This window comes from Theropithecus gelada, chromosome 7a, assembly GCF_003255815.1.
Source record: "Theropithecus gelada isolate Dixy chromosome 7a, Tgel_1.0, whole genome shotgun sequence".
Taxonomy (NCBI): domain Eukaryota; kingdom Metazoa; phylum Chordata; class Mammalia; order Primates; family Cercopithecidae; genus Theropithecus; species Theropithecus gelada.
The window spans coordinates 52,308,603-52,321,320 of record NC_037674.1 but is presented as its reverse complement, the minus strand read 5'-3'; the positions used below and the strand labels follow the sequence as shown (position 1 = coordinate 52,321,320).

At 55.4% G+C, this 12,718-nt stretch overlaps 1 protein-coding gene across 1 annotated transcript; it reads right to left on the bottom strand.

Annotated features, from left to right (window-relative positions):
- Positions 1-2,382: 2,382 nt before the first annotated feature.
- On the bottom strand, positions 2,383-8,117 carry ISL2 (ISL LIM homeobox 2). The gene is made up of 6 exons (XM_025390528.1): positions 7,900-8,117; positions 6,865-7,054; positions 6,328-6,590; positions 4,293-4,576; positions 3,552-3,719; positions 2,383-3,132 (listed from the first exon to the last, which is right to left on the bottom strand). Exons 1-6 carry the CDS (start codon positions 7,955-7,957, stop codon positions 3,016-3,018), a joined length of 1,080 nt encoding a protein of 359 aa, XP_025246313.1. The 5' UTR covers positions 7,958-8,117; the 3' UTR covers positions 2,383-3,015.
- Between the last annotated feature and the right edge of the window lie 4,601 nt (positions 8,118-12,718).

Below are 12,718 nucleotides of genomic sequence, written 5' to 3'. Positions count from 1 at the left end.
TTTATTGAATTGAGTTTTTACTACACAACTGGGTATCTCATGTTAAAAGTTCAGTAAGCATAAAATACAACACTTGTAATTGTTACAGGTAATTTAATTTACGGGGAAATCCCTACTGTATTACAGAAGATGTTTAAAGATGACCTGGAAACCAGTAAAACTGATATTTATTAACGTAACTAACCAAGCGTAGATGTGACACCTCACTAGGGACCATTGTAATAAGGCTTCAGAGTTGAACCCTTTCCCTGGAAACCCAGAGAGAAAACGATGCACCCCTTTAGGTGGGTAGCAATTATGGGAGAGAAAAGCTTGTAATGTTTTATACAGTGATACAGAGAGATGCAGGAATCTTAACACACAATAACCACTTTTATCTAAGTAACTTCCCAGTATTCAAAAAAGACACAATCATATAAATATCAAAAAGAGAAATTCGATTTTTGATTCATGGATGATGAGGAAAGAGATAACTGTTAGACGGTTCCATTCATAGCGTTAAAACACTGCAATCTATCAAAAGCAAAAATTCAGAGCTAACCATTAATGAAATTCTTTATTCAATAACCTGTTATTTCCTTTTTAATAAAAAATAAGAAAACCCAAATATTCTGGATAAATCAGAAGTTTCTGAAAGTGAGATTTAGTGGAAGTTTTAGCCCCCTGTCTAATGGCCAGCCAGAAGGTAAAAGAAATCTGTATTTGTTTGGGAAGGAATGGTCTAAGTTAAAGGAAGGAAGCCTCAAAGAACCCAGACCTGATTATTAAAGCCATTTCTGGGCACTTGAGAGGTAAAGCTGGTCCTCATTAACTCTGCGTATCTCTTGCCTTATCTCTAAGTTTGCAGCACCATTTCCTATATCCCAAAGAAGGGGAATGTCCCCTTTAATATTTGTGCTAGCGTCACCTTGACATTCAGGAAGTAAAATATAAATGCAGCTCCATTTTCCCACCTCCTCCCATTTTCTTTCAGTAATTGCCAGCAAGCCTTCTATCATCTGGAAGTGGGGTGGTGGGAGTGTGAAGGAATTCTGCCAAAAGCGCTGCTGAAAAACCCACAGTGGCTTCTGGCCATCCAAGTAGCCATGGTTAACAGAAGGCACCTACTTCTCTAAAGACTACCTGGCCCCCCTGACACGTTTTCCTTGCCAGCCTCTACCTAAGCTAAAATGGCAACCATCGCCTACCCAGTGAGGGCGTTGCCCACTTTAAAAACAACCTTGGACAAAGGATACGCTTGTGGGTCCCTTAACTCGGGGACCAGGAAACGGCAACTCAACGCCAGAGGTTCTTACAACAGCGGTGAAGGCTGGTCTTGGAAAAGAACTGTCCCAGGCTGCCAAAGGGTTAAATATCTGTGAAGAGTAAAACCTGAGCCTCCATGAGTTTTTTTCTTCTTCTTCTTTCTTTCTTTTTGGGTTTTTTGCTTTTGTGTGTGCGCGCTTGCCCGGGGGCCTACTGGAGATTCAGTATCTCTCGGTTATTTCCTGCGATCACTAAAGCCGGTTTTCAAGAAAACAAGTAGCAGGGGTTTGAAATGTCACACCAAGTGACCTGGGCACGGCATATCCAGGGGCCATTCCCAGCCCCCCTCCCACCCGGGCCACCCCCGACCCCCTCCACTTCGGTCTGGAAAGAAAATAAACCAAGGACACGCCAGACTGGTTCTGGGTGGACTTATTTTCCCGGCAGCCGCCCTCCTAGCGGGGGCTCGTTGCGGCCCCTCGGTGTATCGCTTGCAGGTGATGCCAAACGCAGATAAGCAGCCGCCGCCCGGCCCCGCCTCTGTCTAGACTGGGGAATTAATAAATGCCGCGGATTGATCACGTCGCGCATCCACTCCGGGAACAGAGCGCAGCAAGGCCCGTCACGGCCGCCCGGTCTGGCCGAGGTCGGCCTTGCTGCTGGGCCGCAGGGCCAGAGGCAGCGCGCGGGGCTTCGAGCCTCACCCAGAGCCGCGGACCGCCGGGGAAGGAAGCGCCGGGAGGGCCGGCAGCGCCGAACGAGAGTGGGGCTAGGAGCTCGGCGGGCGCCATGCCAAGGCCGGTTCCAGGAGCGGGGCACGCCCTTGCCGGCATGACCCTAGGCCGGAGTCCGCCGCTCAGCTGCCACGAGCGCTGCAGGTTTCCCGCCTAAATGAGTCCCGCCTCCTGCCCGCGGGTCTCCGCCGCCAGTTGCCCAGGGGTCGCCAGTGGGGCATGCCTGCTTCTGCGAGGGCCTCAGCGCGCATGCGCCCAGCCCACCCCTCGGCCGCGCCCAATCCCCACCCGGCCCGCCCCGCCCGCAGCACGCGGAGCCCCGGCAGCCGACGCCAGCCAGACCTGTGGACTTGCCTCCTCCGGCACTCCTGCCGCGCCAACAGCACACGGGAGCGGCGTCACACCGGGTTATTATTTTTTATTAAGATCAAAATACGAGTCCCATTATGAACTGGCTGTTCTCACAATAAATAACAATAACTTACGTTTGTTTGTTCGGCAAAGGCTCACACACTCTGTCCTCCGTGGAATAACTTAAAACACTTTCAAGGCCAGTCTGGTTTCTACTGTTTCCCAGCAATCATGCGCTTTGGGAGTTTGAGTGTCTGTTCCTCTGAGTTATCCCCTTCCTCTTCCCCGCTAGAGCCCAGGCGAAGACGCCAGGGAGCGCGGAGCGGGGGCAGGGCGGGGGTCCACGTGGGCGAGCTCGGGGCCGGCCGAGGTGGGGATACAGGTGGGGCGTGGAGGGACAGAGCGGCGGCCACGCGGAGAGGAGAGGGCAGAGCTAACTCTGGTAAATCCCAAATTCTGGTTTTTAAAAAGTAAAGAGTCCTTGGAGCAGGGGTCTGCCGTCTGGTGAAAGGAGGTTGCATCCTGGCACCTTGGGCTGTCCAGACCGTTTCTCTCGGTCCTCTCTCATAAATAACAATAGAATAATCACGAAGGCGAGAGAGCTTTCGGAACTGGAATGGCCTGAGCATGGGTGTCTCATGCAGGGAGCATGCGAGGTCCGCGGGCTGGGAGGGAGGGGTCCCCCTCACGTCTCCACGGGACTCGGCACCATACTGTTGGGGGTGTCCGGGAGCTGCGAGGACAGGGAGGTCACGTCGCTGCCGGAGGAGTTGCCAAGGGAGCCGGATTCGGAGAAGGAGACCTGGGGCAGCGGAAACACCGAGAAGAGGCAGGTGAAGAGGCACCCGAGCTGGTGCTCCAGGGCCGCGTGCTCCGAGTCGGGGAATGTCCCTTGGGGACCGGTCGCCGGCTGAGAGCAAGCCCAGCGGAGGAGGAGGCCAGGTCCCCAGGCGCACGCAGGGCGGGATTAGGGCGGGGGGAGCGGGTTGGTTAATTCTGCGACCTCTCTTGTGCGCACTTTAATCCAGGGAGACCTGGTTTAGGGTGCGTAATGGGCCGAGGTGAGGTTTCAGAGCCCGCCACTGTTCCCCCTCCCCCACCGCCTAGGGCTGTCCCCAGCCCCTCAGCCCAAGGCTACCCCCTCCCCTCTCTGCCAGGCTAAGTGGCTAAATCCCCAACCCGCAGAGTACCGAGGTCGGGGCGGGTAGGGCAGGGCCTCACCAGCTGCTGGAAGGCGGGTTGGTCCAGGTCGCTCTGGAGGGCAAATTCGCTGAGCGCCTTCCACGGCGGCTGGTACGTCTGCACCTCCACTGCGCTGCCCTGCACAGCGTTCTCATGGCGGATGGGGCTGCCCGCCACCAGGGGCGTCCCGGTCAGTCCCTGAAGGCTCTGTGGGGCAAGCAGAAGGCCTTGGGTGCTCGAGTTAGGTCTGGCCTTTTGTGCCACCTTTGAGACTGGAGCTCCAGGCCCTGAGTGATTTAGGGTCTGCATTACTTTGCGGGGAGGTGCACACTCGACCGCATCGGAAGAGCCCTTTCTCCACTGGGGATCTGCGGGGGCTGCAAACTTGCCACGATAGGTCAGCCTCGGTGCTGGGAGCCAACCACCCGGTGAGGAAAGGCAAGGCCTGCACTCCCACCCTTCTGCAGCTGCGGACAGAGGGACACAACCCACCAGCCCGACTGGCGGGCGCTGCGCACAGCCATGCGGCCCCGGGCTCCGCGCAGCGCCCGGGACCCGCAACGCGGGGCTGCACCTGGGGCAAGGAGAAACCCCGATCCCAGACAAAATAGGAAGCCCCAAATCCAAGGGAAGCCTAGCTCTGAAGGTACAGACATACACCATCTGGAGCGCCCAGTTCTCCCTGGATCTCCCAGGGCTCGCCCAGAAAAGGGCACACAGATACCGCGGCGGAAGCGCAGGCCCCACCCAACTCGAGCCTTCGGCCCCGCGGCCGCTCACCGTCTTGTCGCTGTGCTGCTGCTGCTGCAGCTGCTTCATGAGAATGGATTTCTTCTTGTCCTTGCAGCGCTTGTTCTGGAACCAGACGCGGATGACCCGCGGGCTCAGGCCGGTCATCTCCACCAGCTGCTCCTTCATGAGAGCGTCGGGCCGCGGGTTGGCGGCGTAGCAGGTCCGCAGAGTGTGCAGCTGCTTCTCGTTCAGCACAGTCCGCACGCGGGTCGTCTTCTCCGTCTGCTTGTGCACGTGCGGGCGCAACGCGGGCTGCCGGCCCGACCCAGCATCTGCCAGGACAGGGTGGGGCCAGAGGTTAGCGAGGGGCCGCCACCCACCCGCCCGGAGCCCAACCTCAGGGCGGCCGAGCCCCCCGGGGCCCGATTTCGTTTCTGTTTTATTTTGTTTATTTCGTTTAATTGTTCGTCTTCCTCTCCATCTGTTCGCCTTACGCGGAGAGAGCTGTGCATTTTCGTTCTTTCTCTCGCTCCCGGGCCGGACTGCCCCGCAGCGATCTCTCCCGAGCTCAAGCAGGGCGAGGGAGCTCGGCGACAGGCCGCTGCGGGGAGTGAGTGGCCGCTCAGGGATGTGCCTCTTCCAGTCACAGGACCCTCGGAACGAGCGAAGCCCTCCGGAAGAAGTCGGAGTTTCAGAGGAAGAGGAAAAAGGCTCGCCCAGGACTCTGGAGAGGGAAAGGGAACGACGTGGACTGGGGGCGAGGTGCTGCTCAGGGGACTGGGTGGGAGGTGCGCATATCCTGGGGGCCTACGAGGGCCCTTCCCTCCTTCAGAGCCCATTTGGACAGGGCACATGTGTAGAAGGGTACATGTGTAGAAGACTCATCCAGGGTTATGGACGGGCCTCCAGGGCCTGCAACAGTTCCTTCCTGCCGGCCCTTGGGCTTCCGCCCCGGTCTCCTTCCTCAAGGCTCCAGGTTCCCCAGCCCAGTGGCCTCCCACCCACCACGCTGGTGAGCAGTCGCTGGCACTCTCCTCGCTTGGCCCCAGGTTCTCTCCATCCCGGGGAAACAGTGACTGATTCCAGAGCCTGCAGCCTGAAGCCCGAAACAAACAAAGGGGAGCCTCTCCAAGATCCCAGATGGGGGTGCACTGAATACCCGCTTCCTCCCATTTCACATCTCCATTCTACATTCCCGACCTACACACCTTGGATCTATACTGCACCATTTAGGTTTATGTTCCCCTCTACGCATTTCTAGATCTGGACAAATATTTATAAATAGCCCATCCAGCCCAATTTCCTCTTTCTATAGGGAGGAAGTGGAGATCCAGAGAGGGGAGGAGTGGGGCAAGGCCACACAGCACCGAGAGGCCCAGCCTGGTCTGCGGATCTGTGCTGCAGGCCTATGGCTACCTGGGGGAAACTGCCCTGCTTGGGGCGGAGGCACCACTGTTTCTGTTCAGCCCTACCTGCCCATTATACACTCAGACCCCATCTCTGGGCAGCTACTGATTAGGACCCAGAATATTCCAGTGAGAGTCCAATATGCATTGATAACACTCCCCCTTCCCCAGAAGAACCTGGCTAAATTGTTCATCAAACTGGGCCTTAAAACAAGACGGCAAAAACCCCTCTTTGTTGGGTTCTTGGCTCCTGGCTGACCAAGTCCCTGCCCAGCTCCCAGTTGGGAGCTGCGTTACTTACACAAATACCCCTGAGCAAACCTTCCCCTCTGACAATAACACATATTCCTCCAAGAAATTCCTAATACAAGCCCCAAGACGGACACCACTTCATATTCCCTGTTGTCATCCACTATTCTGCTCCTAGCACTGTGCCCTGCATGTTCCTGGTCATGGAGAACACGATTCTGCACAATTCCCCGTGCTCACTCATATGCACGCGCAGTTTCTCCCGGGCACACAAGAACACACACAACCTTGTTCCCAGCACACAGTTCCGCACTAATACAGAAAAACACTATCCCGGCAGACCCAACCACACACAACTGACAACTTCTCGTTAGGGACACAAGCACGCAAGCACACCCCGCTCACCCCGGCGCAGGCCCCGCGCTTACCTGGCAGATGCAGGCCGCGGGAGCCGGGGAGCGGGCCGGGGCTGCGCGGGCTGCCTGCAGCGGCGCGCTCGAGCAGGAGGCCGTGGTCTGCGCGGCAGAGCAGCTCGTGCTCCCGCAGCGAGAACTCGTCCCCAGGCAGCAGCTGGCGGCTGCACACGGAGCAGCGGAAGCACTCGATGTGATACACGCTGTCCCGCGCCCTCATCACCAGGTCGCTGCTGCTGAAGCCCACCTGGCACTTGGCGCACTTGATGCCGAACAGCCTGCGGGCCCAAGGCGCAGCGGTGTCAGCGCTGGGCCTGCGGCCGCCCTCATCTCCCCGGCTGCTACCGGCCCCGGCGCGCGCCCAGGACAGTTTGTGGCCCACCAGGGGACTGCGGTGACCCGCCTGCGGGCATTCCCGGGCCCGGGGGCGCGCTGCGGCACCTATGCGGGATGAGGATGGCCTTCTCACCGGGCAGGGCCGGGGCGCGCGGGCAGGCCGCCATCCCCAGCCCCGGCGCGCGGTGGCCCAGCCCGCGTTCCCGCCGGCCTCACCTCACATAGTCCCGCTTGCAGTAGGTCTTCCCGTCTCTCACGAAGCACGTGCACGTCTCGTCCAGGTACTGGCTGCACTCGGCGCACTTGAGGCAGGCGGCGTGCCACTCGAGGTCGGGCGACACCCGCAGGATAAACTGGTCGTGGATCTGACTCCCGCAGCCCACGCACATGGCCGTCCCGGGCTTCTCTGCCGGGGAAGGGCGCGGGGCCGCGTCAGGCCTGACTGCCCGGATCCCGGCCGGCCTCGGCCACTCCAGCCCCAACCCAACCCGCTCGCTCTCTCGCTTTCTTTCAAGACTTGCGACCATAAGGAAAAGTGATGAGCTCTCTAAAGGTCCAGAGCATTGGAAACGAAAAACCAGTATCTTCTGGATTGCTTAAGGTTTCTTCTGTCCCCTACCCCCAAATATTTCGCTAGTACATTCATTAATCACAGTCGTTTTGTCGACGTGTCTTGAAACTAAACGCTAACACGAAACTAAGAAGAGAGTAAATACACAGGCACTGCGGTAGCCTGGACATCAACACCTAACGGTGCTGTCCCGGCATTTCCGCTCACACACTCCCACTCACAGCGGCTGCCTCCTATCCCAACACAGACACATCGTCTTTCGGCAGTCCCGGCTCATCCTCTCAGACATTTCTTAGTTTAAATATCCCAGAGCAAGCGAGAGAAAGCTTCCTAGCTTTGAAACACCGAAAGGCAAACAACCACCAAAAAAAAAAAAAAAAAAAAAAAAAGGCCCACATCCCTAAATCAAACCTAATTGCCTTTGCGCAAAACAGAAGCAGATTTCGCAGCCCGAAGTCATCCCAGCCGGCTTGAGAAACAGTGTTTACTTATAAAATAAAACAACAGGATTCCCAAAGATAAGCAGTCCTGCAGGAGATATGCATTCGTTTTTCCTCTCTTAAACTATCCTGACAAACAGAAGCCACTTGTAGAATCCACTAAACATTTTTTTGCATTAGAAATTTTGCATATTAAGCACACACACACACCCCACCCCACACACACACAGAAAGACTTACTCTTGGAATGATCACCCATAGCACCCAGAAAAGGATAATGAAAAATAATATCCACCATGCAGAAAAAGAGATGTGCGCCAAGTGTGCGGCCAGGGGCAGAAGGACGAGGGTCGCGCGTTCGGCCTCGGCTCTTTGCTAACTAACTCCTACTGCCCCGCGGAGTTGAAGGAGCGATTCCGCACCGGCCCGCACGCAGCATGACGTCAACACGCACTCGCCCCGGGCCGGAGCTGGGGGCGGGACCTGTGGCGTCACGAAGCTTCCCCAGAACTGCCGGGGATGCGGGGGAGGTGATGGGGACCGGGGGCTGATGGGCGGGGTGGGTTGGGTGGGAGGCTGGGGGTGAAGGGAGATTGGCTGGGAGGAAGTGGGCCAACCCTGATTGGCCCGGAATGAACAATGGAGTGCAGGCCCCCCACCTCCGAAACCTACAAGGATCCTCTCTCCCGCCCCGGGTCTGGCAATCTGGACTGGACCTTGCGTCACCGCCTAGCTGTCTCCGCGGCCGTTACAACTCTGAGCTTCCTCTTGGACTTTCGGGGCGGTTTTCCCAGGCGCGCTGGAGCTGAGTGATGGATACCTGAGGGTGGAGGTGGCTCTCCTTTAAGAGCTCCTTCTTATATAAATTAAAAAAAAAAAAAAAAAAATTAAACCCACTCTCAAGACAAGAGAGCCGAAGACAAGAGGGTCTAATTGGACGTGACCGTCATCGTCCAGCTGGTCACCTTTCTCCTCTCATGTGCCTTTGTTCTTTGGGTCCAAGCTAGAGAGAGAGGGTAGAGAATGACCACCTGGCTTCTGATAAACTCTATTTAAACTTTCCTGTCCGCACAACCTGTAGAAAACTTCCGATTGGGGCATTAAGTGGGTTGAGCCAGAACCCAGATCCAAATGCGCTCACCTGGGACTGGGACGGGTACTGACTCCATCCTTGCTGCTGCTGCCGCTGCTGCTGCCCCTCCTCTCTCTCCTCCACCACCACCTCCTCCTCCTCCACCTCCTTTTTTTGTTGTTGTTTTGTTTTGCTTTTAATTTGTTGTTGTTTTAAATGTAACATGGACTCCCCCGCCCGCTCATTTTTCCCCCACCCAAATGGCATAGCTCCTTCTAGGAACACTGCTGGGGTCGATTGCGCGTCCCATTTCCAAAATAAAAGATTTTTCTAAACTCTTGTGCTTCATTTCACAAACCCACTGCAATGCAAATATTCAGAAACGAACGTGAGACGCTGGGTAATTTACAGTGCTATCTGCGAGGCGGCGGCTCGTTGGTCCTGAGAAAATCTGAGAGTTCTGAGCAGAGTCCAGGCATTCTTTCTTTCAAAGAAATCGCTGTGGGTTTTGTTTGAAAGGGTTCAAAGACCGGCCCATTAATTACAAATAACATTTATCCAACCATGGTGTCTGTTCTTGTTTTTCCAGTAAAAGGAGTACCAAGAACTTGGTGTGCGCCTGGGTGGGGCGCGAGTTGAAACGCCTGCGGATAAAGTGTCTCCACCGCCATTCCAGACCCTGGCCCAGACCTTCGGGCTTGTGGGCCTGAGGGCGCAGTCGCTACAGCCGTTCTACTAAGAGCGTGACGTTGGTTGGCCTCGAAACGGGTGTAGCCAAGATCGCAGGCCCAGGCTTTGCAGAGGGCCAGGGCGAGGCCCCGAGTGCACGCTAACATTATTTGACCACGGTCCACGGTGAACGTTCCTCACCGGCCCCGCGCTGGGCCGAGCGCTTTAAGTCCCGTACAGTAGTGTCAGGCTTTTGGCCTCCGCCTCTACCTTTAGAAGGTCTAGTCTTCTCACCGGTCCGGCTCTTTTTTTTTTTTTTTTTTTCTTGTTGCGACAGAGTCTCGCTCTGTCGCCCAGACTGGAGTGTAACGGTGCGATTTCAGCTCACTGCAACCTCCGCCTCCCGGGTTCAAGCGATTCTCCTTCCTCAGCCTCCTGAATAGCTGAGATTACAGGCGAGCGCCACCGCGCCCGGCTAATTTTTGTATTTTTAGGAGAAACCGGGTTTCGCCATGTTGGTCAGACTGGTCTCGAACTCCTGACCTCGTGATCCGCCCGCCTCGGCTTCCCAAAGTGCTGGGATTTACAGGCGTGAGCCACCGCGCCCGGCCACCAGTCCGGCTCTTGTTACAGCTTACCACCCCTCGGCCAATAGGCCATTTCTTGCTTCTTCAGTCAACAGTCCCCCAAAGAGCACTCACCCTGAGTGTGTGCGGGCAGGTCAGGGGTTGGGGGATGCTGCGTTTGAAGGAATGTGTTTGTGTAAATGGGGGACAAGAGTGAGGGGGTGGGTATCTGTGCCTGAGGCTGTGCCAGGCCACCTGTGTGACCTCGGGCATCTTATTTTAATTCTCCTTCCCTCAGTTTCCTCATCTGTAAAATGGAGGTATAATAATTGTAGCTATCTCTATTTTGTAAGAATTAAATAAACTGTCCTCTGGAAAGGGCTTAGAGCAACACCTAGCACAGAGTAAGTACTCTATATGTGTTAATTATGACAATTATGATTGTGGCTGTATCCTTATGTCAGGAGCCTCTGCCCATCCTGCCTGCATGTGTCTGGGTGGGGAGGAGAGTTCTAAGTATGTCTCAGGGTGTGTCATCTGATGATTTCTTTGTGTATTTCGATGTGTGCTTGCTCCGTGTGTGTCTGCTGTGTAGATGGGGTTTGGAGATGTGTAGTCTGTGCATAGACTTTGTGTACAGGTTATATCTGTGAATGTGGGTGCGCAGTCAGAACTGGGAGGGGACTCTTGGTGTTTGTGTGTCTGCATGTAGAGCGAGGAGGTGCATCTGGCCCAGTGGCCCTACCCTCAGGTGACCCTGGAGTAGGCCTGGCTCCCAGTACCTACTAGGTCTTGCTCGCCAGGCCAGGAGCAAACAAATCTATAATTCAGGGGTTCAGACAGCTGGCGGGGAGGGGGCAGCTCCAGGCAGGAATCGTAGGCCCAGCTGTTAACCCTCTACTGCCCAGAGAAACTCTTCCTTCCCGTTCAGAAAACCCTGTCCTTTGAGACTCCACTAGGGAGGTGGCGTTTGGAGAGGGTTGCCTCTTCTGGGATGCTGGGAAGCCAGGTCAAAACAAATATTTGTTCAGGGCCACCATGTGCAAAGCCCTTGTTGTTAGCCTGTTAGGTCTTAAAAGTAATGTCAAGTTGTGGGTAGTACTGGGCCCCTCCAATCCTCAAGGAAACTGAGGCTCAGAGAGGGGAAGTTACTGCCTCAGGTCACAGATTAAATCAGATCTGGCATTGAACCCAGGCTGTCTGGCTCCATCTCGCTTGCTTTTTTCACTGTGCCATTGAAGAGCCACATGAGTGTAGCTCCACCATTCACCCATTTCACATCTCTGGAGCTGTAAAACCAGAGATCCATTTCAAAATCACTCCATGTGTGACTTCTGGTCACAGCCACCCCTGGGAGACCAGCACTGAGATGAGAGAAGAAAATACCTGCACCTGCTGGGCACGGCCATAGGCAACATGGATGTAGCTCTGCCCTGGTTCTCTGCCTCCTGGCTGCTCCCTTCTCAGGTATGGAGGGGCCACATGCTCTCCACATCCCAGGCTGGCACGCAGGAGACCTGGGTGCCTTGTATCCTGGGTCTTAGAGCACTTTCTCCTTATCAGGAATAGCAGCTTGAGCTCCATAGCTATGCTTGATCCCATAAAACTAGCCTGTACTGGGGAGAGTTCAGAAGCACAGAGAAGTCTCCCTGATTTTTTCTCCCCAAAACCTCTACCACATCACTCACAAAGGCACAGCCCCATGCACAATGTCCAGCCAACACAGAGGAGGCTGTTGCTAGTGTGGGAGCATCAGTCCTCACTGTCAGTCCTCACTCAGAAAGGAAAATGAGGCCTGCTGACCTGTTACCCAGCATGTGATGGAGATGGAGCCAGAAGCCAGGTCCCCTGACCCAGGCCAGACCTCTTCCTGCTGGAGTCCCTGTGGATGAACTTCTGCTGTCCAGGGCTGAGACCTTGCTGCCCAGCTTAAATCACTGGTCCAGGCTTCTCCTCTTGCTCCAGTCTCCATCCCCCTCCATTCTCCTTCTGCCCCACTCCCAAAGGCTTTTACTTTTCTCCAAAGGTAGTTGGAGATGTTGAATACAGCAGGCAAGAGACAGCCTCAGCATCCACATCTTCACCCACCACAGGTGTCTGAGAACTTGCTTTTGGGATGGGGACGGAGCACCATGTTTCAAAGAAGCAACTAAGGCCTGGGGGCAGGGAGGAAACTTGGCAAGTCAAGGTCAGGCTTCAGGCTTCTTGACATCCAAGACCTATGCTTTCTCCCCAGCCTTGCCTGCCTCCCCAGCCCCAGATTCCCTTTGAGCAAACAGGTACCCATAGGCACTGCTGGGCCCCTCTCCCTCCTTCCTGAGCCCCCTTCTGTCTTCCCGAAGTTACTGAGCACGTGTTGTAGCTGGGGCTCTGGGCTAAGCAGCAGTATGAGGTCTCATTAAAGTGCCCACCAATCTCCTGAGCAGGAATGGCCACGTAATTTGCAGATCCCATTGCAAAATAAAAATTCACAACACTTTGTTTAAAAAATTATTAAGAATTTCAGTGGCTGGGGTGGTGGCTCACGCCTGTATTCTCAGCACTTTGGGAGGCCGAGGCAGGTGGATCACTTGAGGTGAGGGGTTTGAGACCAGCTTGGCCAACATGGCGAAACCCTGTCTCCACTAAAAATACAAAATTTAGCCAGGTATGGTGGCACAGGCCTGTAGTGCCAGCTACTTGGGAAGCTAAGGCATGAATCACTTGAACCCGGGAGGCAGAAGTTGCAGTGACCCAAGATAGCGCCACTGAA